Genomic DNA, 27,799 nt, shown 5'->3' with positions numbered 1-27,799 from the left:
AGGGTGCGGGAGCTGCAGGAGCAAGCGGGAGGCAGGTGGGAGGCCGTGACTGTGACGAGAGCAGGTGGGAGAGGAAGGTGAGTCAGCATGGAGCAGAGCTGAGCCCTGGGGAGCAGGAGCCAGCGCAGGTTTGCAGAGGCCCAGGCCTCCTGCACCTGGAGCCTCCTGCAGCCTCCCTGTCCCTCTCGCTCTCAGTCACTGGCACCGCCACCCCATCCCACACTGTCTCTCCCCTTTGCCACTCCAGCCAGAAAATCCTGGCTTTGGAGGTCACTTGTCTGTGACCAGAGAGGCAGGCCGCCTTAGAGCAGCAGTTACCCCGAGAGTCCAAGCAAGAGGCAAACTGGTGACCCAAGACGTTTGGGAGGGGGATCTCAGGTGTCCCTGGCTGCTCCTCCTAGCGCCAGCCCTCTGTGTGACCCTCTCCGTCCTGTGGCCTGGCCTCTCCCCGGGAGTGTGTGTGTCAACTGTGTATCCTGTGGGATGAGTCCCTGGTCACTCCTGGTTGCCCAGGGCAACTGGGGACCGAAGCAGGCAGGAGAGGAGGAGATGGGGCTCTCAGAGCTGGAAGAAAGCTGAACTGAAGGCTGTGACAGGTTCCATCCTGGATCCCAGGGCGCCTCTCTCCCCCACGGAAGGAGGCCTTGGGCTCCCTTGTTAAACTGTTAAGCACCCGGATGCCCAGCGGTGTCCTCTACAGCAGCTCACTGCCGGGACTAGTGGGAGGTGGCCATTCCCAAGGCTGCCCACAGCACTTCACAGTGGGCGAGCCTGGTGGCCGGTTCCCTGCATATCCCAGGGAAGCTGGCGCCTTGGCATGGAAGATTCCCCCGGCCCGGGGAGGATGCCTCCTGCCTTCCTGCAATCCGAGCGCTGTGCACGCAGCTGGTGAAGGCAGCTGAAGGCTCAAGAGGGACCTGAAATAGGTCGCCTGGCGTGGCCACCCTTCCTTCCTCCTGTGCGGGCCCCTTGCAACAGCAGCTTGACTTCCCTCTCAGGAGGTGGAGTCTCATTTCCCTGTGCACCTCGGTTGGCTGGGTGACCTGAAGGCCCAGTGGGACACCCTGGAAATGACATTATACAAGTTCAAGTCCAGGCCCCTGAGACCTGGTGGCTTCTGCTTCACCTCCAGGCCCCGGCGGTGTGTGGGCGAGGTCGCCTTGGATTTTACTCCGGCTGGCCTGGCACGGGGTACGGCTGTTGGAGTGCAAACAGGAGAAGCTGGGCTGGGAGCCCAGGGAGAGTGACTCATGGGTACCTGAATTTTCAGGGGGCCCCCACAGTGTGGCAGCTTCCCACTGGTTCCTGGAACCCTTCCTGGCACTGAGTCCTGCAGCCTGGCTCATCACACGTGTGCGTGTGTGCATGCGTGTCTGTGTGGGTGTGAGTGTAAGTGTGCAAGTCAGGGATCCCATTCCACTTCCCCAGAGCTTCGCCTCGGACCTGGGTTCTTTGTTGCCCACTCGGGACCCCTCCGTGGACTCTGGGAGGACAGTGGCAGGTGCTGAGATGCCCCCAAAGGTCTAGAGTCTTAGAGAGGGACACACACAGACACACATGTGCACTCGCACTCCGTCTCCCCCTCAGCCAGCTCAGGCCTATCGGACCATATACTTTATTAAAAATAGATCATTACAAACTCCATTAGCAGTCTGAGCTGGGCACGGGACCCGGAGGACCGCAGGGAGGAGGGGGCCAGGTCCTCAGCCTGCCTCTCGGGGTTCCGCATCTGCACCCAAACCGGACACCATCCAGGGGGCCACACTTTGGCTTTGAAGGGGCTCTGGGGACAGCCAGCTGGGCAGGGGAAGGGGCTGGGCATGACGGTGGGGGGCAGAGAGGGACGACATCCCCTTGTCCTGCAGGTAATACTGGCAGAGGTGGATCTGGCGTCTCTAGCTCACTCCGTTTGTAGATATTTACAAAAGAAAGTCGTGAGGGCACTAGGCTGTAGTCATGCAAGAGAAACGCGCCCCTCCCCCTCCCGGGCCCACCCTCTGCCCTCCCGGAACCCCAAGATGCCCACTCCCCAGCAGTCCAGCCATCTTCCCCAAGTTCGGAGGGCATGGGGCGGGCATGGCCTTGAAAGGTCAGTGGGGAAAGGGTAGAAGGTGCGGGGGCCACAGCCACTGGCGGGTAGGGGCTGGAGCTTTGACCGAGTGAGTCCCTGGGCCTTCCCCAGGCCTGGGCTCTGCAGTCGGCAGGAAGTGTCCCCCAGTCTTGGACATCCCCACCTTCCTCCAGGAGGTCCATGGAGCTAACTCAGCTCTGTCCTGAGTGTGGGAGAGGCATCCTGGCTTCCTGCCCCAGCAGGGGCTCGGACAGCAGCAGGAGGCGAGGTGGACAGGGGCCTGGAGGTCAGATGGCAGATTCCCTGCGGTAGGAGATATTGTCCAGCGGGAGGGTGGCCTGCATGCGCTCCAGATCCAGGTGGCTGCCAAACTCCAGCATCCGGATGATGCCCGCCTCCTCCTTGGAGCCCGCCTCCAGGCCCAGGCCAGCGGCCACCGCAGCCGCAGCCGCCTCCTCCTCCATCTCCTCTTCCTCCTGGCTCATGAGGGCCAGCTCGTTCTCATAGCAGAAGGCACTGGGCGGAGGTGGCGGGGCGGGCAGCACGGTGATCTTGCTCTCCTGCAGCTCCCGGGCCGAGCAGCAGGGCGTGCCGGCCACCTCGTAGGTCTTGTGGAAGCGTGAGTAGTCCACCTTGTAGTGGCTCTTCTCCTCGAAGACCACGGGCTCGAAGCGGTGGCCCCACAGGATCTCGCTGGCTAGGTAGGAGCTGCGTGCCTGGGTGGTCATGGCCGTGGCCTCCACCATGCCCTCCAGGATGACCACGATCTCGAAGTCCTCCGACTCCAGCTCCTCCTTGCCCATGCCGTAGAGCGGACTGTCCTCGTCGATCTCATGGACAATGATGATGGGCGACACCAGGAAGATGCGGTCCAGGCCGATGTCATAGCCCACGTTGAGGTCCCGCTGGTCCAGCGGCAGGTACTCGCCCTCCTGGGTCATGTAAGGCTTGATGAGCTGTGCGCGCACGTGGGCCTCCACGATGTGGCTCTTGCGCAGGTTCCCCACCCGCCACATGAGACAGAGCTTGCCGTCGCGCACCGAGATGACCGCGTGGTGGCTGAACAGCAGCGTCTGAGCGCGCTTCTTGGGCCGGGCCATCTTGGCCATGATGGTGCCGATCATGAAGGAGTCGATGACGCAGCCCACGATGGACTGGACCACCACGGCGATGACGGCCAGCGGGCACTCCTCTGTCACGCAGCGGAAGCCGTAGCCGATGGTCGTCTGGGTCTCCACGGAGAAGAGGAAGGCGCCCAGGAAGCCGTTCACGTGCATGATGCAGGGCTTGGGGGCCGCCGGGGGCGCCCCGCCATTGCCCCCGGGGCCCCCCGGGGCCGGCACCGCCGCGCTGGCCTCCAGGTCACCGTGGAAGAAGGCGATGCACCAGAAGAGGAGGCCGAAGAAGAGCCAGGAGACGAGGAAGGCCGCCGAGAAGATCATGAGCATGTAGCGCCAGCGCGTGTCCACGCAGGTGGTGAAGATGTCCGCCATGTAGCGCTGGGACTTGTTGCTCAGGTTGGCGAAGTACACGTTGCACTGGCCGTTCTTCTTGACGAAGCGGTTGCGGCGTTTGCGCCGGGGCACGTGGGCCTGCCCGTTGCGGCTGTGCCCGTGCATGTCCTGAGGCCGGCGTGGTCACCTGGGAAGACACAGGGCCTGTGGAGGACAAGCCGGACAGGTCAGGCGCTGGGCGGCAGGGAGGGGACACGGGTGTGTGGGAAGGGAGAAGGCGGAGACCGGAAGCCCAGACCTCCCCTGTGCTGGCAGGTGACCTGGGACAGGCAGTGCGGCTCCGAAGAATGGGCTCAAGCCCGTGCGGGTGGCGTCCACGTGACCAGGGCCCCTGAGAGCTGCTTTACCTGCTGTTCCGGAAGCTCCCTGACGCCCGTCTAGATGCTGCCTCCCCACCACGGCCCTGAGCTGTCCCTGCTCACCTTGCTGGGCTCAGCCTCTGCACACTGGGGTGTCTCAGAGGCAGGACATCCTCTTGTGCTGTCCCATGCAGTAGCCACTGACCACCCCTGGATTTTTTTTTTTTTTTTTTGTCTTTTTCCTTTTTATCAGTACCGGGATCGAACTCATGACTGCCTGCTTGCAAGGCAGGCGCTTATGCCACTGAGCTAAATCCCCAGCCCCCACCCGTGGATTTTTACATTTAATTAAAATTAAACAAAAATTCAAAAAGCATTCTTTTTATTTGCTTTCCCCAGAGTCTCACTTATATAGCCCAGACTGGCCTCCACCTCAAGATGCTCCTGTCTCAGCCTCCTGAGTTTTGGAATCACAGGTATGTACCACCATGCTTGGCTTTTCAGGTCCTTACTTGCACTAGCATTTCATGTGCCTGGGAATCACTGGCAGCCAAGGGCTACTGCAAAGACATACAAGATGTAACTGTTTCCACCATAGACAGAAGCCCACCGCCCAGCTATAGGCCCTGCTGTCCCATGAGGGTCTGAGTTCCTGTCTCAGACCCTCCCGTCCCATTGTTCCTTGCAGCCCCGGAGCCCTAGAGTCTTGTCCTGCCTCCAGTAAGAATCCAGTACACCTCTCAGGGCCACAGGTTTCTCATCTGTAAAATGGGGATACAAATTCCCTCCCTTGGGAGAACCAGAGAGATAAAGGCAGTCGCCCACCCGCCTGCCTTTGCCTTTCCCGCCCAGACCCGGGCTGTCAGAGTCCCAGCTGTTGGAGCGGAGGAGGCCTGTCACCCACTGGGTGCTGGCACACAGCTGGCCCACGGAAGCCAGGCCCTGCCTCCACCCTCCCTGCCCGCGAGGCTCCAGGACACATTCATGCCACCTCGGCCCTCAGAGCCACCAGGGCCAGGGCTGGGCCTGGGCTCCTGATGACATTTTGGCCCAGAATTACATAAGGCTGGAAGTTTCTATTTTCTGTGCTATTCTTCTTCCTGATCTAATTGTGCATCTGTGGCAATGTTTATACACTTCCCGCTTCAGGACAACTCGGTTGCCGCAGCAACCGGTGTGCGCCAACGCTATAATTTAGAGATCAACAGCTCCGGAGCCTGCCTCCTCCCAGAGACTCGGCATCCCAGCCCCCTGCCACCCCACCCGACCCCTGCTTCTTACCCCTTCCCTGCTCTGATGGATTAGGGGCTCCCAAGCAACTTGGGCATGTCATTGACCCCCCGCAAAGCCTCTGTTTCCCCATCTGGAGAATGGGACCATTGAACTCAGTGGTGCATGGCTGTAACGTGATACTGGCTCCTTACAGGTCCTGACTTGTCACCATTTATGCTTTGTGTGTTGGGGATAAAATCCAGGGCCTCGTGCACCCTGAGCAAGTGTCCTGCCACCGAGCCACACTTGACTTGACTCCTGGAGGTCCTGACTTAGGCGCCACACCCTCTCTGCCACCTCCCTGAGCCCCACAGCTTCGGCTTCAAGTGGTGACCCGAGGAGGCTGGAGACCTGGTGCACCTTCCAGTCAAACCTGAGTGTCCAGGGATGTCCTGTGTCACCAGTCCCCTTCCATGTCCCACCCACAAATGGGGGTCGCTAGGCTCAAGGCCCTTTCTCCGCATCAGAGGCTCAGGATGTCTGGGGATAGAAGGGGCTCATCCATTTCCTTCCTGGAGTGGACATGGGCCCTGGGCCACCATCCACATGTCTGCAGCAGAGGGGGCCAGAGGACCAGGTCTGGTGGCTCCAGCCTTGCTGGGTGAGGCCCTGCCCATGGCCAGAGCCAAGCCCAGCGTGCTGGGGCCCCAGCCCTCTACCCGAAAGCACCGGCTGGCACTGGGCAGCCCTCCTGGCACAGCAGAGAGGGCTCTTCGTGGCTTCTAGGGGGGCCATGAGGGTGAGGGCGGAGCAGCCCATCCCCCAAGGCTGTGTTCTCCGGGGCCTCCCCTCCCCAGCACTGCCACCGCTCCCTTTTAGGGACAGTCTGGTGATGAGGGCAGCCCGCAGTCCTGCACACTCACTCTGACATGGGCACCCACTCCCACCCCACCCTTCTGTCACTACGGAAAGGCTCACCTGCCTGCATGTGGGCTGGGGACACAGTGCCTGGACACCCTCTAGGGCAGCGCTGTACAGGGCTTCCCGGAGAAGGCACAGGGGCCCAGAGGAGGGTACAGAAGGAGGGACACAGAGGAGAGGAGGGCACTTGAGGTATTAGCTCAGTGCCATGTCCTCTGAACACAGAGACTTGATTTTTTGGTGGTGGAGTACCGGGAATTGAACTCAGGACCTTGCCTTGCAGGCAGGTGCTGTGCCGCTGAGCTATACACCTAGCCCTTGATTGTAACAAAATGTTGGGCCGGGATGTAGCTCAGTGGCCCCGTGTGCACAAGGCCCTGGGTTCCGTCCTCAGCACCGGGCTGGTGTGGGAGGCCAGCGGTGCAGGTGGCGGTGTTTTTCCCATCATTAAGCTTTCTGGGAGGCAGCGTCTGGCTTCATTTGATTGCATGGAACAGAATGGAGAGATGCAGGCCAGGGAGGCTGGATGGCCAGGGCCTCTGCACTGCCCTGTGGCCTGAACCCAAGAAGTCCTTACCCTTCTTAGCCTCGGGACCCCCTCCAGGACTAGGCCTGCTGGTCTTCCCAGGCTTGTCCCAAGTGGATTTTTTCTGAGGGTCATGAAGTGACATGAAACAGTAGAAACAGAGGGCCTGGTGAGATGACCCCCGGCTTCCCCGAGTCCCCAAAGGCAGCATTTGGCCAGGGCACAGTGGGCAGCAAGGAGCTTGGGTCACTGTCCTTTTATCTGTTTTGAGACAAGGTCTCCTGAACTTGCTCAGTTGCCCAGGCTAGCGACTTTGGGTCCTCCTGCTTCAGCCTCCTCGGGTGCTGGGATTACAGTGTTGCTACCGTGCCTGGCTATCCAGTGATCATCCTTATTTTAAGGCTGCATCTCGGGGTCCTTTCAGAGGCAAAGGTGTTTCTAGGAAGTGGGGGCCAGGAGGTGCCAGCTAAATATCTTCCCTGGCAAGACAGAGAAATGACAATGCCACGCCGGCTGCCAGACTTAATTTTCTTTTTCTTTTCCTACGCTGCAAACATCTGAAACCTGGGAACCCCAAGACAAGACTTCACTGGACAAGTAGAGAAACTGAGGCTCAGAGGAGACAGTGTCCGAGGTGGCACAGGGGTCCAGCAGCTGCTGAAGGGATCTCCAGCCTCTGAGGGGACACGAAGGTGACCCACAGGGCTGTCGATGTGGGCACCATCACTGTCCAGCCCCCACCTGAAGTTAGGGAGACAGAGAAGGGCCCAGAGGAGGAAGGACCCGGTTCCTGTCACCTCCTGGGCTTCCCTGGGGACTCTGTGATATCCAATGTTGCATCTGGTCACAGCTCTGGCTGTAAGAGCCCACACCTGGCACATCACAATCGTGGACGCCCGAGGAGGTGACCTGCCAGCTGCAGGTGCAGCCGCACCCCTCACAGCCGGCGGCTTCCCCGGGAGGACAGAGCGGGAGCCCACTGGGGAACTGTCAGCCCGCACCGGTCCTCCTGAGCCGTTGAGGCCACCGCTAACAGGGGAGGGGGCAAGATTTGCCCAAGATCACATAACTCAGCACGCAGCCATCTGCTCGCTGGACGCCCAGCTCCACGCCACGCAGAATATGGTATTTATTAAGCATCCCGCGAAAGTCACAGGCAGGTTGTAATCGCACTTCCCCCGCCTCAGGCTTGCAGGCTGTAGCTAGTGAGTGTAGTGTACAGACGGCACAAAACACTGGTACATGCAATGACACACTCCTATAAGGACAGCTACTTAGGACACTGAGGCAGGAGGATCCTGAGTTTAAGGTCAGCCTGGGCTATGGAGAGCTCGTCTCACAAAAAACTTTGAGGTGTGTGGCTCAGGGCCTGAGTCCTTGTCTAGGCCCTGGGTTCTACACTCAAAAGAAAAAAGAGGCAAAGTAGGCCTCTCCTTCAGGTCTGGCTGGCTCCAGGCACCACTCACCATGGTCCCCAGCCTGTGAGCTGCACACCCTGGTCCCCTGTGCCCTGGCCATCCCTCCACCCCTGAGCCCTGGGTTCTCTGGTTTCCCGTCCACATGTTGGTGCTGGCCCAGCTTCCTCTGAGCCCCTCGCCCCTCGCTGTCCCGTGCCACTTGGCTTCTGGTGGATTCTGCAGAATGTACTGGGTGTGGCTATGTACTTGGGACAGCAACCTCTGCCCCAGCCTCAGCTTGGGCATGGCTGCCCTGGGCCTCAGTTTCCTCCTTTGCACACGGTGGTAACAGCACCAACCACAGAAGGCTGTCGCCGGGGTGTATGGGAAAGTGTTCCCAGTCCAGTCAGCCCTACTCCCCCTCTCTCATGGGCCCACTAGGAGAAAGGTGAGCCAAGGCCAGAGCTGACCTCAGGGGAAACTGCTCCCGCCTGCCCGTGGCCTTTTGCAGACTCCCACCCTGCTCCTCACACCCTCGGAGACCTGGGTCCCCCCTCTCTAGGAAACTGGGGCACCCGTATCTCCCCGTCCCAGGTGTAATGACTTCAACTTCAGAGTCTCCCGCCCCCTTCCCTCCTGTGTGACCTTCGGGGAGTTACTTCACCTCTCTGATCCCGGCATGCCTCATCCCTAAGTGAAGCTAAAAATAGGGCTCACCGCATTACAGCATGCGGAGGATACACAGGAATCAATGGGGCGGGCCCCACTCTGGGCCCAAATCTTTCTTCCCTGGACCCCCTTGCAGCCACCCGCCTTGTCCTGCTATTGTCTCTGATGCTGCACAAAGGGATAACCAGGCAAACACAAGGCTCAAAATGACACAGAACGGGGCTGCGGCCTGCCTGGGTTTAACAAGTTGGCAGACTCTTCTGGGCCTCAGTTTCTCCGATTGCAAAAGCGACGCCTACCTGCAGTGGTGCCGAGGGTCTGATGCGCTTGTCCCCCGAGCGCATGCTGCAGTGTGTGCTCGGCGCAGGCTGTCCCTCCCCCACACCTTCCCCTGCTCCTGCGGTCTCACTGTATAGCAGCCTCCCCCACGGCCAGCGCTGTGACGCTGCAGAAGCCGTGCTGAACATTTACTGCCCACCAGAGAAGCCGCTGGAGCTGCCCTGAGTGCTTCAGACAGATCAATTCCTATCACAGCGACCTCAGAGGAGGACACGGCCATCATTCCTATTTTAGAAGAAACCCCAGGCACAGAGAGGTTCAGCAGCCTGCTCAAGGTCACACAGCTTCTACCAGGCAGATCAAGCATCCTGAGCCAGGCAGTAGGCCCCGGGGCACACTGATGAAGCACTGATTCCTCCCGCCTCGAAGGCACACTATGAACACATTTTCTTCCACCAGATAACACTGTCCAGCCCTCTGATAGACTGGTTCTAGGAGGCCGGACCTGCTGGGCCAGGAGCCAGGATTCTCAGACCAGCTCAGCTCACTCCGTGATGGTGGCCTTCAACACCTCTCCCCACCTCCTGTGGCCTCCAGGTCCTGCCTGACACTCGCCCTCCACTTGCTTGTTCAGTTACTTTTTTTAGTACTGGGGACTGAGCCGAAGGGTGCTGTGCCACCAAGCTACGTTCTCAGCACTTTTTATTTTGAGACACGGTCTTGATAAGTTGCTACGTTACCCAGGTTGGGCTGGAACTCGTGATCTTCCTGCCTCAGCCTCCCCAGTAGCTGGGATCACAGGCAAACGCCACCACGGGCTCAGTTACGGTTAACTGCGTATCTGCTAGGGGTCGGACACGGGCCTTGAACTCACTCAACTCACAGATCAGCTGGCAGATGCTCGACACAGCATCTGCATACAAGGTGTGATTGAAGAAGTGGCAAATGTTTAAATTCAAAATTTTATTAGAAGAAATAAAGGTTTATCACAGCAAAAGACACACTGCCACTTATCCATCCTCAGACACTTCTGTTTTTGGGGGTTTGTTTTTTTAGTGCCATGACCTCACGCTCGCCAGGCAGGTGCCTGTGCCACTGAGCTAAACCCCAGCCCCTAAGGACCTCTCACTTTGAAGACACTGATCCCGTCGCTCTTGCTCTTTTCTGAAGCAGTTCTGGAAATCCTCTTCCCTGAGGGACTTCAGCTACACTCTTCCCGCCAACCCTGGATCCATTCAAAACGTTTCCCTTTCATGGTCGTTTTGACTTAGGAGAAGAGCAGAAGGTCACACAGTGCCAGACGCAGTGAATCGGGTGCAGAGTCTGCCTTTCTGCTGGACGACTTGGCAGCAGCATTCACTGTATATTTGTTTGTTTGGGGTTTTTTTACTTTTTTTTTTTTGTCTTTTTTGAGACGGGGTCTCACTCTATGCAGTTCGGGCTGGCCTTGAGCTCACTTTGTAGCCCAGGCTGGTCTTGAACTCACAAGGATCCTCCTGCCTCAGCCTTCCTGGGGTTACAGGGATGAGCCACCACGCCCGGCTTGTGTATTTGTTTTTAATTGCACCTCATGAAGATGCTGTCGAAAGAGGACTTCCAGAGCTGCTTCAGGAAGAGGTGGGCTCAATGGGGTGACTGTGCTCAGAGGGAGAGCGAGTATTCTGAGGGGATGCATGGCAATGTGTCTTTTATTATAATTTTTAAAATAATTTAACTATGCACTGTATATATATATATATATATATATATATATATATATATATGGTTTTTTTTTTGTCTTTTTCATTTTTATCACTACCGGGGATCGAACTCACGACTGCCTGTTTGCAAGGCAGGTGCTTATGCCGCTGAGCTAAATCCCCAGCCCCACATGCACTGTATATTTTGATCCTATATAATAACCTTTGCATAGGAGGGCAGAGATAAATTGAGTTAAGTGGTTTGAGAGAAAAGTACGAGGTTTATGAGAGAGAAGTTAGGGGTCTAGTTTGGGGGTTCTCCCCAGGCAAGCCCAGACCTGCATGGTAAGCAGGAAGTGGTCAGGAAAACTGTGCCTCTACATGAAAATTGGGGATAGAACTTTCCAGAAGGATTCCAGTGTGGGAGAATCCACACAAGGCGCTGCCGCAGCAGAGAAGCTGGCAGGAGGGAACCGGTCCCCTGCCTGGGATGAGGAACTAGAGGCAGAGGCCGCGAGGGTTTGGAGCCCCCTCCTCAGAGTCGGGAGGTGGCCGGGAGGGCTGAGCTCCGCCTGGTTTAGTCTTCCAGCTTGCATGTGAAATCTTTAAGACAAATAGGCACGGGAGCTGGGGATTTAGCTCAGCGGCATAAGCGCCTGCCTTGCAAGCAGGCAGTCGTGAGTTCGATCCCCGGTACCGATAAAAAGACAAAAAAAAAAAAAAAAAAGACAAATAGGCACAACACCATAAACCCGTGTGCATCTGCCACTGTGTTGAGGAGGTTGGACATCCCTAAGCGGGGTCCCAGAGACACCTGACTACATCGGCCTTGGAGGTCTGCCACGTCCAGGGCCGGGGGCTCTGTGGCTGCCGTGGGACACAGCGGATGCAGGAAGCAGGCAAGCAGGCAGTGGTGGGGAGCAGAGCTGGGGGGAGGAAGGGGACTCCCCAAGAGTCCTGGTGCTCGGCGGCGGCGGCTGATTGGGATGGACGGTGTTGAGGAGGGGACAGGTGAGGCAGGGAGACCGAGAGGCCCGGTTCCCGAGCGACAGCTCCCGGGGCCATGGGGGGGGGGGGCTCCGGGGTGAGGGTGTGGGTGGGGGAGCCAAGCGTCTCAGCGCAGCGCAGGACCCCAGCCGGAGGGGCTGGCACGGCCTGGAAGCGGCCCAGAGGCCCGGGCACGAGCGCTCAGCGCGCAGCCCTCAGAAACGAGCAGGGAGCTCTTCAGGGATGCAGCCATGTGGGGCTCCTGGGTGTATTTTTAAGTTAAAAAAAAAAAGGCCACAGTGATGCAAAGTGAGTAGTGAAGCCGCTGCTTGTGTGAAAAGGGAGAGCAGAGAAATTTATAGATACGCATATTTGCTTGTCTCTGGCTGGAGACCCAGGAAACGGGTGACAGTGGCTGCTGCCTCCAGGGAGGGGAAGCAGGTGGCTGGGGATGGGGTGGGAGGAAGGATTCGCACTGCTTTTTCGTTTGTGTCTTTTTAATTTTAGAATCACATGAATGTATTACCTATGGGAAAAATATACATGAAAAGTTTTAAAATTAGCGGGTACATATGTGTGCTTCTCAGAGAAGAGGCCCGGCATTCATAAAGTCCTCCCCAAGGACCAGGACCCCAGGAAGTTGGAGAACACCTTGGGCTGTGCGGCTCCAGGGAAATGTCTTAACCTCTGTGAGTCACGCCCATAAAATGGGGGAGAGGGGCACCGCGGGGTAGAGGGCTGCAGGACCCAGAGTGGAGAGGGGGGTTTACAGACTGCAAAGCGCGGCGCCCTCCTTGAAGGGGCCGACTTACCACCTGCCTTTCCTCACCTCTGTCTCCTCTCTGATCTTGACCAGGCCTGGTCCTTATCTTGTTCCCCAAGTCCTCCGGGGCCCCATTGGTGGTCTCCCCAAGCCCCAGCTGGGTGTCACACTGCTGGTGGAGCCCATGCCCGGCCATCAGCTCTCGACCTCCCTCTTCTCCCCCACAGTCCTCCCTGTCTGTGAGCTTCTCCAGACAGACCCGGGCTGCTGTCACTGCAGCTCCTGCCCGTCCAAGGGGCATGTCAAAGGCCACACGGCTAAGAACACAATGCCCCAGCCTCATGTCCTCATCCTCCCTCCTCGCTCTGTGACCTGTCCGCCACCCACACACACACAACCAGGAGAGCACACTTAGTGTCCGCTGCCGGTCAGCCCAAGCACGGTCATGGCTTTGATCCTTGCCACTCATGCCAGCAAAGTACAGGGCCGCCCCACAGGGGCACAGGAGCTGGCCTTCAGCATGACCTCGGGACAGACCCTGGACGCTGACCTCAGGTCCACACAGAGCCGCAGGGCCTCAGAGCTGACCAGACAAGTCCCCAGCCTCCTCCTGGCCTCTTTCCTGGCCGAGACATGATGCCCCTCAGCTCCTGGCACCTGGGGCTGCCCAGCTCTTGGGATGAGCTCCCAGTCCTTGAGTGGTCCGGTCCCCCCTGGCCTCAGCCCTTCCTCTCTACCCTGAGACCCACCCACGGCCCCGCAGGCCTCTCTCCTGCTCCCACCGCACCGCGTTCATCCCTACCCGTGGGCTCGCCGTGGGCTCCTCCTTCCGGCCAGGTTTTCTTCACCAAGATCTCACGGCTCACTCTTCCCTCCCACTGGGGTCAGGACTCAAACGGCTGCCTTCGCCACCGGGCCCTGGCCCTCTCTGTCCTGTCCTGTTCTTCCTCACAGCTGTGTGGATCCTGCTGATGGCATCCACGGGGTGTAGGGCCCAGGACCTTGACTCTCTGCTCGCCCTGAATCCTGGAGCCTGGCGGGTAGTAGACACTTCACCAACATCTGACGATTCCCAAGGACACGAAACATTTGCAGCCTGTCATAATCCCCGTGAAGGGCCTGAGCAGGGCGATGTCACAGAATGTGACCAAGGAGAAGCTATTTTTGACACCGTAGCCAGGGAGCACCTCTCAGTGGAAGTGGCCCTGAGCAGAGACCAGAAGGAGACCTTCTGTGCCACTGCACACGGCACGGTGGCCATGAGCAGACGGGACAGTGGACAGGACACCTGGGGCATCCTGTCTCTGACTCATCTCCCATGGACACTGGCTTCTTCCCAGGTGTCCCCCAGATGTCCTGAGGTAGACGGGCTTCCCGGTCCGAGGGTCTTGGATCCTGGGAGAAGCTCCAGGGATGGGGTTAGGGGCTTAGGAGAATGGACACGGGACCAAGGCTTTGGAGGTTGCAGAAAAGGTGACAGGAGTGGCCATTCCTGCTCTGGCCCAAATTCTCCTGCTCCACCACGGCCAAGGGGCTGACACTCACAGAATGCCTGTTACGCACTGGCAAAGCACTTGGTGCTTCCTCAGCATCTTAGACCGTCTCCCTGCTGGGTCCTAAGGTCAGAGATTCTCTGACTCCAGCCTGCCCCCACTTTTATCCATCCAGCCACTCACCCATCCATCCATCCATCCATCCATCCATCCATCCATGCACCCATCCACCTATCCATCCATCCATCCATCCATCCATCCACTCATCCATCCATCCATCCATGCACCCATCCATCCATCCAGTCATCCATCCATCCATCCACTCAGTCATCTATCCATCCATCCATGCACCCATCCACCTATCCATTCATCCATCCATCCACTCAGTCATCCATTCATCCATTCGCCCACCCATCCATCATTCACTTATCCACCCATCTACCCACCCATCCATCTATCCATCTACCATGCATCTATCCATCCATCAATCCATTCATCCATCTGCCTACTCACCCATGCATGCATGAATCCATTCATCCATCCACCCAACCACCCACCTATCTATCCATCCACCTACTCAATCATGCATGTATGCACCCATTCATCCATCTGCTCACTCATCCATCCACCCACCCATTCACCATCCATCATCCATTCATCTACCCATCTTCCTGTCTATCCCCTCATCCAGCATCCATCCATCCATTCATCTACTCAGCTATCCATCCATCCATCCATCCATCCATCCATCCATCCATCCGCCCAGTCACCTATGCATCCACTCACCACCCCGAACGTGTCCTGAACTGGAATGACATCTGCCTCCCTTCCTGATGTATCTCCAACACTGCACAGTTCCTGGGAGGGAGCTCTGCCAATAACTGTTGAATGAATGAATATTTATTGCGCTCCTATTATGTGCTGGGGGAAGACAAGTGAATGGGACACAGCCTCGCCTTGCTGAACTCAATGTCTGGTTGGAAGGACCAGAGCCAGAGGGTCCACAAAGCTAGGGACATAGAAAGAAAGTCTCCAAAAAGATGTGGGGTGAGCCAGAGGAAAAAAAAAAAAAAAAAGACAAACCTGGGCTGGGTAGAGAGCGGGAAATCTGATCCAGCTCCAGGAGGGCTGGCTGCCTTAGCAGAGCTTGGGGCAGGACTGGCTGGGTGGATGGCTGAACTACCAGAAAGACTGGCAGCTTTGGGGGCAGACAGCATCTTCTAGGGATTTTGGCTCTTGTATTCTTAGAACCCAATGACAGGAGAAAGGAACCCACAGGATTTCTACACAGGATGGCAGCTTTGCTCTTCAGACAGGACCAAGAATGAAAGCGAGCAACTGTTCGCTACCACTTCTTACTACTGTGTCTTATCCCAAAGTAATACCTACCTCGCCACATGCATAGTTTTGAAATGTTCTTTTTATTTGTTCTAAACAGTAACTGGTGCAGAGCTGACGCTGTGGCTCAGTAGTGGAGCACTTGCCTTGCATGCAAGAGGCCCTGGGTTTGTTCCCCAGAATCACCAAGAAGTGGTTTGATCCATGCACAGCCCACAAGAGACAGACCGGGTTGAAATGGCGACCTAGGGCTTGTTAGGAGCTGCTCTGGAGCACAAAGGTAGAGGCTGCTGGTGGAGGCCGGGGGACATCACCACAGTCTGTCCCACCCGAGGCTCCCAGCACCTCCACACTTATGCAATGGAGACCAGAAACTGTGGGTTCTGGATACAGATCCTTCCCCCAGGCCTGTGCTAGAACTCTGTACCCAGCAGGTGCCGCCCAGGAGGCGCTCACATACCTCCCCAGGACAGGGGCTCACCCCTTCCTAGGTAACCCTGTGACGGCATGGGTGAGCTCTTCTGTGCTATCCACGCTTGAGGAGCTCTAATTCCCTGCTGGCTGCCCTTTCTTCTCTGCGCCCGGCCCGTGGTCTCAGAAGCTGTGTCCCCTCCTCCCGCTGCCCTGTGTCCGGGGCAAGGTCCTGGGAGCCCAGCCAGAGTTTCTTCCAAGGTCAGGTGGCCTCGAGATCTGCAGCTGCATGGCTCGGGGCCTGCACTCAGACAGCCCCACCCCCAACCAGCAGGTCTGGGGGATGCTGGGGAACGACTGGGGTGCAAGGCTGGCTCGAGCTGGGGGTGTCGGGTGGATGCTGAAGGGGATGGCTGCTGGGCGGAGGGTGGCAGGGCCTAGGAGCCTGCTGTCACTACTCAGTGACTGAGCCCCAAAGAAAACCAGCCAGGACACAGTCACAGATTCCTGGGCTCCCAGATCTCTGGAGTAATCCTGTCCCAGAGCACACACCCAGCGTGAGGGGTCAGGGGATGGAGGTTCAGAGAGGTGAAGGCTGCCCAGGGTAGCAGCTGCTCAGGGACACAGCTGGACTTGAACCCAGACCAGTTTGCCATCGTGGACCTCAGCTGGGACTCCAGAGGCCAGAACAGCCAGGGAGGGGTTCGCAGAGGTGAGCCACTCCGTGAGCCTCATCTCCTCTGTCCCCTGGGCTGACTGAGGGGACCTTGACGCTCACGGGCCAGAGGCAGCCTGGGGCCAACTCTGCCACCAACTTCGAACCTGGGCAAACCCCTGTCCTACAACTGAATCTCCTGTTAGGGAGGCGAGATCAGCTCCCCACGCCACTCAGTTCTAGCTGAGGTCCCCACCTGTCCCTGCAGCCTGGTGGGGCCGAGCTGGGGCCGACGTGGAACTGAGGGAAGGAGCCAGTCACATCCAGGCATCCTGCAGGTGGTCCCACTCACCTTGCACATAGCTTCCCAGGGGGACGGCGATCTGGTCAAGGTCACACGGGTCAGAACACCCTCTCCCTGCTGCTGTGACAAGGGGCTGCCTCTCCTCCCCACTCTTCACACTGGAGATTTCCCACGGCAGAGGAATTAGATCCTCCTGTCCCCCAAGCCCCAAAGATACAAGGGTGTCTTAAGAGAGAGCCATGTCAGCAATCCTGGTGGCCAACAGGAGGCAGAGTCAGGAATACCTCAGGTACAGTTTCAACCCTGTCTCCCCTGCTGTGTTACTTTGGCCAAATCCCTTGGGGTCTCTGGGCTCAGTTTCTTCATCTCTTTCGAGAGGTGTTAGAGAAAAGACAGAGGCAGGAGTGGACCGGGCTGCCAACCAATGCTGGGGAGTCTTCTCCCTCATTCCAGTGCCAGGCAGCTCCTAGGGCCACTGCACCCCTACACTCTAGTAAGGCTCTGCTCTGCCTTACTAGAGGCTCCCGCTAGCCCCCTCCGTGCCCAGACCAAAGCTCCCAGCTGTGGGTCACCATGGCAACCTGCCTCCTCTGCAGAGCTCCTGCTCAGGAAAGGAACACCAAGGACCATCTTCCTGGCGGCCCCTAGGGATCTACTCCATGACCTGAGGATCCCTTTCAGGGCCACCTCCCCTGCCCTGGCTAGCGACCAGGTAGCCACAGGGAGGAGCAGATGAGTTGTCACAGGAAGAGAAATGGGTGCGCAGGTGGGAGAGATGGGCCTTCCCTCCAGAGAGTGCCTGTGGGGCTGGAAAGGTGGCTTTTCCACCTGTGGGACCTCAGAAAAAACCCTAGTTTCTTACTGAGCCTCAGTCTTCTCATCTGAAAAATGGGGGTGCTATTCTCCTGGGGCGGTGCAGAGGATTAAGTAAAACCATGATCTAAAAGCCAGCACTGAGCCCCAGTCGGAGGAACTAGTCACCCCTCCCGTGGCCACGCCCCCAAGGCACCGAGCAATAGTACCCGCAGCCCTATGGGTCTGTGGGAAGCATGCGTGCCCACACTTCTAGAGGAGGCTCAGGATGGGGACCAGAAGTAGCCAAACCCCAGCACCCCTCCATTTCCCTGTCTTGTGTGTCCGGAGAGAGAAGCATGATCTAAACTTAGGCAAAACCCACCTGTTCGCATCTAGTCCCAGACACGTTCTCACCTGTCTTCAACAGCCACTCCCCCTTGCTGAGCCTCAGTTTCCCCTTCTGTAACTAAGAACCACCCAGGCCCCCCCCCCCCCGTCTTCCAGGGTCCCCACAAGGGCAGCGTGGACTGAGGCCTTGGGGAGAAGTTGGGGCAGGACCTAGATTTTAACGGAACGTGAGCCCCCTGCCCCCCACGCCGCACCCCACCCACCGCCCCCTGCGCCCAGCGCGCGTGCGCCCGCAGGAGCGCGCGTGTGTGACTCAAACGCTATTCATAGCTGAGCTCCACCAGCTGCAGCGTCACAAGCAGAGGGGCCTCAGCCCATATTATTATTTCAATTACCATCTGAATTAAAAGTTTGAGCAGCGATCAGCCCACGTAGCGAGGGGAAGAGGGAGCAGGAGAAAAATAAAGCCGAAAAGGAGAAGAAGGGCTGAGTCTGGAGATCCCCCCCCACCCCGAGGAGGGCTGAGGCCGCCAGGAGGCGGAAAGGTTGTGCCAGCCTCCAGGATTCCTGCCCGCCCCTTGCCACGGCCCGGTCCGTGAGGGTGGGAGGAGCTTTTTCCCATCACTGCCCAATGGCAGCTCCTTGGTGGAAACCGATCTTTGGGTGCAGATTCTCTGGCACTTGGATGGGCAGACCAAGCTCAGAGAGGGTGACTGCCTGCCTGGGGTCACACAGAGCCACGGCCAAGTCTGCCTCTTGCCAGGCAGTTCCCACTGTCTTTCAAGTGACACTGACATTGGCGGGTGGTCCCCAAGCAGGGCAAGGACAGAGGTGACCACTGGGCTCCCTGGTGGTTTCTCCCTGTTCTTTGAACCAGGCTTCCTCCTGAGCCCTACCCTGAGCCAGGACTCCCTCTGCTTTCCGTACCATCCCAGTGCCACATCCCATGCCACTGACAGCTCACAGGTCCCTCCCTGGCCCTGGCCAGAGAATCCTCAAGGGGGTCATGCTGTGAGGGCAGCCAAGCCCCATCCCAAGGGAGGGATGTTTTCCACCTTTTTCCCAGGGAAGCCCCAAAGACAGCCCCCAAGAGAGTCAGCCTGATCTAAACTCAAACCCAAGCCCCGATACCTTTCCATGCTGTGTGACCCCAGACAAATCACACAGACTGTCTGGGCCCTGGTGTCTCCATTGGTCGCTGTTTTTTGTTTTTTTTTTTTTTTTAAATCGGTCGCTGTTTTAATCCAACATTGCAGAGGTGCTGGGAGGATTAAATGAAAATTTGTGAAAGTTCTCGGCCCAGCGCCTGCTAAAGCAAAGCAAGTTCCCTAGATGGGAAGCAGGCAGGTAAGGCTGGGTACCACTTCCCAAGGCCTCCTTGGGAAATATCAAGAGCACCTGGGATTTTTTTTTTTTTTTTTTTTTTTTTCGCTTTTTATCGGTACCGGGGATTGAACTCACGACTGCCTGCTTGCAAGGCAGGCGCTTATGCCGCTAAGCTAAATCCCCAGCCCCAAGCACCTGGGATTTTGAATGTGGGGGTACCATTGAGCCCCACATAGAGTAGGAGTCACAAGGGTTAGAGCTAGGGCTCCCTGGTTCTACTTCAATAGTCCTGGGCTGCGCCCCAGCCTGCCCTGCCTCTGGCTCGGGGAGTTTTCTAGCATGGGTTAACCTTCGAGTTTAACCCCAAATCCAGCCTGCCCCAGGCTGGGACTGCCTGAAGTGGCTCTCAGAGGAGCCTCAGAATTCCTCAAACAGACCCAGGGAGGTGGAACCGATGGTCTATACCTCGGTGGGCAGGGGGACGGGGGAGAAGTCAAGCCGGAGCCGGTCTCTCGAGCTCCAGGCCCTGTCAGGGCTCGACACAGTGTCCCACAAAGTGTCCAGGCAGAGCTGGGAGCCGGACACCCTGGGTGTGGACTTTGGCTCTGCCTTCTCCTCCCCTAAACCATCCCTGTGACCTGGAGGGTCCACTTGCCCCTCGACATGATTTTTCACCTCCATAGGATAAAGGCATCAGACAGTGATGGAAGCTCCAGGCCTTCTCTGTCTGAATGAAGCCACCTTCCCACGCCATCTTCCCAGCCCCGGTGATGGCAGGGGTGTCCCCCACCCACCTCTGGCCAGCCTGCTGGGAGGCCGAGGGCTCCAGGTGTCTGCGGCTTCAGGGCCAGTGATCATCTTTTTGCCCTGCTCTCTGCCCACTAGAGGCTGTCGCGTGGGTCCCCTCATCCCCATTGGACAGGTAAAAAGACAGAGGCACAAGGAGGGGCCCTGCACCCGCTCAAGGTCACAAGGGGTGATTCCAAATGCAGGGGTCCCCTGCTGGGCCCAGGCGAGCTGGAACACTCAAGGCCTCTTTTTGCAGGAGTCACCCAGACCTTGAGTGGCCAGCGTTCTCTAGACAGCTGTGAACTCTGCATGGGGGAGGAGGGACCTGCCCAAGGTCACTCAGCAAGGCAATGACAAGTCAAGGCCCTCGGCCTCCCAGGCCTCATGTAGCCTGGACGGAGGACAGTCATATGCCTGACATCAGATCTGGATCCCGGGATCTCCCCGGACTTGAGCCCTGTCCTGCATCTAGGCCTTTCGTGGCCACCTGAGAAGCCTCTGGGCCAGCGAGTGAGGTGGGAAGGGCAAGCTGAAGACAGGAAAGAAAGTTGCAGGCTGGCCGCTGGCCCTGGCGGCCACCTTGGTCCTCTTCCCTCCCTCTCCCCTCGCCAGGGGGAGCGGTGATGTAATGTGCTCGGCTTGCGTCCCAGTGCCAATCTCAGAAGAGAGACGACAGATTGCGTGAGCCAAATTTGGCATCCTAGGGGGAGAGGCACGAAAAGTGGAGATGTGGAGGAGAAGACAGGAGTCTGGGGAGGTGCCGGAGAAGCCCCCTGCCCTGCAGACCCCAGGGTGCCACCCTCCTTCCAAGCCGCACTCCCAGCTGCTTCCGGGCAGCCTGGCCCGAGTCTCCCCTGCTGGACCCCCAGGCTCAGCCTGGCCGCTCCCCGACCCCCCGAGGCTCGGCTGCCAGTGCTGCCCTCCCACCCCCACCCCAACACACCGCTCCAGCTCGCTGCCGCTAGTTTCCTGGTTACCAGGCTGCTGGTTGTCATGCTGCTTCCCTGTCCTCGTGACTCAGTGGTCCCCGCAGAGGGGGCCCCCCTCCTCCTCACACCCCCCTCAGCATTCGCCCCCGCCTCCCTCAGATCCACATTAAGAACCAGCCTGCCCTGTGAGCCCGCCCGGTTCCTCCTCCTTCCCTCGGATGCAAAGCCCCGGAATCTTTCATTCCCGTAGCACCCTACGCGCTACTTCGTTCCTGCCGTGCTCTGGGCTCCCCCGACGGGGACTGAGACGGAGCCTGTAAACAGCTCAGCACCTCGACAGAGTCGGTGTCACTGCCCCATTCTCTAGCTGAAGAAACTGAGGTTCAGGAAAGCCAAGCAGCTATCCAAGGTCACCTCGGCAGAAACCCATGGCCAGTTCTGTGTGATCACGGTCACCTCAAAGGTTCCCCCACCCCAGGGAAAGGAGATCTCTTGTCAAGGGACCCCAAAGAGTCATGAGGAATGGTCCCCCAGTCCCAGATCACTGCTCCTGGACCCTCCTGCCTTTGATCAGTCCCCTGTTCCCAGCCATGTTTCCCTTACCCCCCAACCCCATTTAGCTATTCATCTCCTTAAAGGTAAATGAGTCCTCACCCCATCTGCCCAGTGCTTTTCCCATCCTGGGAACAGCTTCCTGCTCACAGAGCCCATTGGAGGTCAGTGGGGCAGACAGCAATGTCCCCATTCCCCAGATGTGCAAGTTGAGGCTCAGGGAGGAACAAGACCTGCCCAGCAATGTTTCTGAGCACCTGCATGGAGGATGCATGAGGCTGGCTGCCCAGTGTGGAAAACCCCAGAAAGAGTCCTCCCTTCCAGTGGAGGCTATAGTCGAACATTCTAGGTTGAGGCCTCCGGGCTCCAGTTGGCTCAGTGGCCAGCAGCCCCTGTCACCATCACCATCCTAGCTCCCCTATTCCTTCATTGCTCCTGGCACCAGAGGCCATGCCAGGGCCACTGCGTGACACTGGACCTTAATGACCCCTGAAGCCTGCAGCCGGGAAGGTCACGGGGCTGGATGGGGAGCAGAGATGTCAGACACCTCCCTCTGTTCTTTGGCCAGCCCCCTGTGAGTCCCTCTAAGGCCTCTGTCCCTCACCAGAGCCCAGCCACCTGCCTTCCCTGGCCTCTGCCACACTGTCCCTTCTGGTAGTCTGGACAGGGTGGGCCGAGCGCGGGTGGGGGACATTCTGCAGGTGGCACGGCAAGTTCTCCCCCACCAAGCAGGGGCTCCTCACACTGCTCTTCAAGGGGAGAAAAAAAGCAGCCCTTCCCTTCCTCTCCAGTCTGTTTCCACCCCTGTGAAAAAAGAGAGGTGCTGTGTCTGCTGGATCTCTGACCACCCTGGCTGGGCTGCCTGGCACAAAGTAGATGCTCAAAACACGAGAAAACATGTTTTAGTCAAATCCCAGGGCCATTTGCAAAAAAGCTGCAGGTGGGGAGCTGAGAGAGCCACCTCCCCCACCCCCCTCCACTCGGCTACAAGTCAGCTGCCTGGAAGCTCTGGTGCATGACCGCGGGGGTGGGTGAGGCAGCCCAGGGTCATGGCCCGGGCAGGAGGTCAAGATATCTTCCCCGCCTCTCCTCTGCTCTCCTCAAAACCCTCCGACCGCCGACCGACACCTGGACAGGACAACGCACCGGCTCCGGGAGTCACGGGACCAAATGCGCGCGGGATAGCCGGTCCCGGGTCGAGTATCAGGGGCGGAGCGGGCGGCCGGGACGCACAGACACGCGCGCGGGGACGGACGCTTACCGCGGGGCGGAGAAGTCCCACGAGTGTCCGGAGGCGCGGGCGGCGCTACATCCCCCGGCGTCCTGCGGGAGCGGGGAGCCGGCGCCCCTCGCCGCGCGGCTCGGTCCGCGTGTGTCCGCGGTCTCCGCGCCGCTCCCCGCGCGCCCAACTTTCAGCGTCGCCCCGCGGCGAACCCTGGGCGCAGCCGGGGCGTCAGCATCGTCGGCCCGGCCCGGGCTCGGAGCGCGGGGTCCGGGGCCCAGGGCGCCCCGCCGCCCGCGCTCGCGCCCGCGCCGCTGTCCCTGTCACCTCACCCTGCGCCCCGCTGCGCTATACCCTCGCGGCCACCTGGCCTGGGGGCGCCTCCCCGCTCCCGCCCCTGCGCCCTCGCCGCGCCCCCTCCTGGCTGCCCTGGCTGCGCCCCTCCGCTGCCCTGCTCCCCGGCTCTGCCGCTGTCGCCCAGCCGGGTCCCTGGCGCCTCTCCGGGCCTCTGCGCTGCCTCCGTGCCCTGCGAGTCCCTGCCTGTCTCCCTGCTGCTCAGTCCTTCCCTGTCCCCGCTCCCTCGCGGGGCGCCCCTCTGTCTGGGACCCCGGCCCCCGCCTCTGCCCGACCCCGGCTTGCCCCGGAGCCCGAGCTCCCGCCGCCCGCGGCGCGCCGAGAACTCCCAACTCCCGAACGCCGCCCCGCGCGGCGACACTTTCGCCCCTCCTCACACGTGACCCGCGCCCCACTGCGGAGCCGCGCGCGCCCCCAGCCGGGAGCCCCCGGCGGCCCGCGAGGCCAGGCCCTGTCTGGGCCCCTGCGCCGCCCCGGGGTCACAGCGGCTCCCCTGGGGCGCGGGGCGGGATGGGGGGCCCGGGCTGGGGGCTGCGTGGCCCCGCCCGCGCCTGAGATCCCGGCCGGGTTTTGCTCTGCGCCCCACGAGCGCTCCTCCCAGAACCCGCTCCGTGCGTCCGCTCCCGGGTTTTCCTGCCCCCCAGGGAGGGCGAGTGGGGAGGGCTCTTGGGATCCCAGGAGGGGTGGGTGGGAGCGAGCGGTCCCGGGGCGCCTGATTCTCCGTTTGGGGGTCCTTCTTCCCTCTTGAGGGGCCAGCACAAGGTACCTTAAGCACCTGCTGCAGGAGACGTAGGTGGCCCCGCCCGAAGGACACTTTCTGCTCACCTGTCAGCTTCGCCCCGCTTTACAGACCCGCAGGCGGCGAGGGTCCGCCCAAGGTCACCTGGAGGTGGCCCAGCTAGAGGAAACCCCGGGCTCTTGTCCTCCACCAGCCCCCATTTCTAAGTCTCACTAAGCTGTGTTCACAAGGAAGGTTAAGGCTCCGTCCCCTGGCAGTGCCACTGGGCCCTGGCCTGGGTCATGCCTTCAGGCAGCCCCCTGCACCCTACGATCATGGCTGGCAAGCAGGCTATGTGGTGGTCCTGGCCACTGTACCACTTCAGTCGCTAAACAGACAAGAGGGATGGAGCCTCTCTCTCCCAGGGGCGGGAGGAGAAAAAGCTTAGCCCTAGAACTTTCATGGAGCCTGGCTGTCAGTGATTCAGAGAGAGGCAGGTGGAGGGCTGGGTGAATTTGAAGTTTCTCCCCTCTTCCTCCGGGCTGAACCCCAAGGACAGGGCCACCGTGACTGCTGTCTTCCCTGTGAAGTCTCCCCACCCAAAGGGACCCAGTGCCAACTCCTCAGCCCCACCTTATCCCGCGCACCACATACCCACACGTACACGCAGATTCCTACGGATTCCAGAACACACCAGATGCCTCCACACCTCTCTCCCTGTACGTGCTGTACCTTCTGCCTGAAATGCCCTTCTCCCTTTCCTGTCCAGAGATCGCCAGCTGTTCTCCAAGCCTGGCCTTGGTGCCACTTCCTTCTCACGGCTTGAGCACAGATCATTCACCCCCGACCCATTCATTCTGCCAGTCAACCTGGTGGCCCCTGTGGTGGGCATGAGCAGGGTTCAGTTCCTACCCAGCAAGTCTGGGAGTCAGGTAAATCCAGCTCTAAAGCACTGGGGGACTACGTGACCTTGACTGAGTAGTTTATTTAACCTGTCTGTGAGGTGGGGACCCCAATGCACCCCTGCACCGGGGGACAGGTTCAATTAGGTAAATGCACAAGAAAGGCACAGCTTGGAGTGGTGGCCCATGTGCCGGTGCTCCTTCTTGATTCGGACTTCAGAGGACCACAGGGTACTGCCCGTCTCCCCTGGGGCCCTGCCGTGCCCTCAGGTGGCTAGCAGGACTGATGTCTCCTGATGTGAATCTCCCCCATGTGGGTGGACGGGGGACCAGCAGCCCGAGCACCCAGGTGGCAGCAGTGTGTGCCTGGTGGGAAGTGGCAGGATGCAGGTGCAGCAAGGGGCCAGCAGTCTCCTGGGAGTGCGGGTGCAAGTCAGGGAGAAGGAGGGGCATGGGGACAGGGACGTTAGATGCAGAGCCTCTCCTCCAGCAGGATCGGTACCCCAGTGCCAGGTCACCTTTGTGGCAGGGATGGGGTCACCTGGCTAGGCCTAAGCTGCTTTCTGGGGACAGCTGCTCTGTCCCTGCAAGCAGGGCAGCTGGGGAGGAGGTAAGAAGCAGCAGGAAGGGCACCTCCAGGTGGGCAGAGATTTGGGTTGCCCAGAAAGACGGTCCCTACCCTGGGCTGCTCACCTCTCCACGCTGCACCTGGTCTCAACGGGCAGGTGGGCAAGTGAGCACCTGCTCTGGGCCGCTGCTTTCGAGGATGATTAAAGACGAAAGGAGGCACCTGCCATGGTCCAGCCCAGGGCTTGAGTAGTTTCTGTCCCTGTCTGAGGAGGGGAGTGTGGAGGAATGATGTGAGACGCGTGTGGAGAGACCAGTGTGTGTGCAAATCCGTGTGTGTGAATAAGGTGCTAGGAGAATGGCTTGGGTACCAGAACCTGGGTGTTCCTGAGCAAGTCACCTGTCCTCTCTGGACCTCAGAGACCTCCTCTGGTGTGGGACCTGTCTGGCTACAAGCAGCCCCAGTTTGCACAGCCTCCGTGGGCGAGGAGAGGGAGGTCCCACTAGTCCAGACCACTGCAGCCACCGTCTCTCCTGGTCCCCGGAACTCTGTGATGCAGGCACTGTTACCAATGGGGAAACTGAGCTATGGGTAGTTTTTTGACTGTGACCTGGGTGGCTAGAGAACTCTCCAGAAGAGAAGGGTAATGATCACGCTGAAGTTGGAGAGGGAATGATGGGAAATTCTTCATCTACCCATCCCTGCATTCATCCACTTTTCCAAAGCTCCCTGCCCAGTTTCTGTCTCCTGTTTGACCCCACAGCTCCACGAGGCTACAACTCTTCATAGAAGCAACACACGGAGAGCCGGTGCGCCTTGCCCAGGGTTGGTCAGGGAGTGAGCAGAGGTCTGAGGAAGGATTTGAACCGGATTCAATGCCAAGGATCTGGAGAAAGGTCATTCCAGGCCAGCACAGCCCTCGCTCTCCCGCCAGCCCTGGAGCCTGCTCAGGGGTCCTGGGTCCCATAGGGGCCCCCCGGAGAGGCTATGCAAAGGGCTGAGAGGGAGAGGCTACGGGACTGGAGCCAGGCAGGTGACAGAGATGGGTGGAAGAGAGAAAGGGTCACTTGGAAATGCCAGAGTTGGAGTCCAGAGTTTTACAGCCTAGCCTGGTCTGCAGATGAGGCAAACTGAGGCCACCCAGCTGCGTAGGGGAGAAATCAAATCAGGACACAGCTGGCTGCCTCTGGACTCCAAAATCCTGGCAGCTCCAAAGGGCAAGGTCCAGAGGTGGGACAAGGGATCTTGGGGGTCTAGAGGTCCAGGGCCCATCCTGGCAGGCTGTGTCCTGGTGATGAGGACCGTAGGGGTCTCTCCCGCCCTCTGCGCCCCCCACCCCGGCACTCAGTAGTCACCAGGGTGGAATATTTTAGCACCTATAGAAAAACCGCCACAGACGGCCGTGGCAGCTGTTGCTAAGGAGACGCTCCCAAAATAGCCCCCCTCCGCCAACCTTTCCCGCTGCTGCTCCTGCTGTGGGGAGGGGAGGAGGCCCGGCAGAGAGGGGAGTCACATTAGCCCAGCTCCAGGCCACCCACCTACCCTGGCCCCTGGGAGCCCTGTCAGAGCTGTGTGGACAGGACAGGAGCTGGTCCTGGGCATGCCTGTGGGCTTCCCATATGCAGTCTTCAGGGGAAGGTCATCCAGGTGAGGGGGAAGACGGAAGTGCTGCCCTAAGACCCCCAGCACACTGCCATCCCCTCTGCCGCAGTGCTCATGGTGCCAGGCATCCAGGAGTGCAGCCCGACACCTGCCCGCTTAGATCTGCACATGCTCGCAAAGACGTGAGGAGGTGCGTGGTAAACACATATGCCACAGGCGCACAGCCTGCACCTGCGTGCACCGTCCACGCAGTCACAGACACGCGCTCAAGTACACACACACACAGACACTGATGGGTGTACGCCCAGCACACACACCAGTCACAACCATCATGACGCACACATTCACAGAGACTGTCCGAACACATGCCCAGCATGAGGCCTCCAAAGGACATTTCATTACCCGAGGGCCTGTGTCCCAGGGGCCAGGTCCGGGGCTCCAGACATTCTCGATTAGTGGGGAGCTCCTACATCCCAGCCACAGGGCAGAAAGCAGAGGGTGCTGCCTCTGTGGTCCCCTCCAAGTCTGGGGGACCGGAGGGTCCCTGGCCTCTGGGAGCCACCGTGCCTCGCTCGGGCCTCTCCGTGAGGAGGGCAAGGTGGAGCAGACTCACCTCAGGCTGTGAATCTCTGGGCATGGAGGGTTCTGAGACCGAGCTCCCTGTGCAACTGGGTGTCACCCAGGCTGCCCTGGGGGTCACGAAGAGGATATGGCAATAGAGGCAACAGCGATGCTCCTTGACATGTGCAAGACACTTTACAGTTTACAAGCTGCTTTTTACACTCAGTCGTTTCACACACTCGCTGACAGCTCCTCGGAGACACTGGTGATCGTGTGTCATCTCCGGGAGGGAGAGGGGAGTGGGTGGGAGACCACAGGCAAAGTTACTAGCACAGCCCAGGGAGTTGCCGGGGGCCCAGGCCCTGGGCCTTCCCCTTGGTCCGCTGCCTGGGCGGGAGCAGGCCACAGGGGTCACAGAACGGCTTTGCCCCTCTTTCTCTAGCGATGTTGGGGATGCTCCGAGCCCTGTCTCCCCACCTGCGAAGCTGAGAAGGAATCCCGGCAGCGGTGTGCGCGCGGCAGCTCGGGGCCACAGTCAGGGCTGGGCAGCGGTGCTTGCAGGGTGCCCTCGGGACGCCAGCGCTAGCCCAAGGGCGGCCTCTCTGTCTCTCTCAC

At 59.4% G+C, this 27,799-nt stretch overlaps 1 protein-coding gene across 5 annotated transcripts; it reads right to left on the bottom strand.

Moving 5' to 3' along the window:
- Positions 1 to 1,599: 1,599 nt before the first annotated feature.
- On the bottom strand, positions 1,600 to 27,799 carry Kcnj4 (potassium inwardly rectifying channel subfamily J member 4). 5 transcript variants are annotated; one of them, XM_005003800.4, is made up of 2 exons: positions 27,662 to 27,799; positions 1,600 to 3,729 (listed from the first exon to the last, which is right to left on the bottom strand). In XM_005003800.4, exon 2 carries the CDS (start codon positions 3,688 to 3,690, stop codon positions 2,359 to 2,361), a length of 1,332 nt encoding a protein of 443 aa, XP_005003857.1. In that variant the 5' UTR covers positions 3,691 to 3,729; positions 27,662 to 27,799; the 3' UTR covers positions 1,600 to 2,358.

This window comes from Cavia porcellus, unplaced genomic scaffold (genome assembly GCF_034190915.1).
Source record: "Cavia porcellus strain 051 isolate PalLab524CR breed Dunkin Hartley unplaced genomic scaffold, mCavPor4.1 scaffold_40, whole genome shotgun sequence".
In the NCBI taxonomy this organism is placed as follows: domain Eukaryota; kingdom Metazoa; phylum Chordata; class Mammalia; order Rodentia; family Caviidae; genus Cavia; species Cavia porcellus.
Note: the sequence above shows the minus strand (reverse complement) of the source record. Positions and strands in the feature narration are given on the sequence as shown.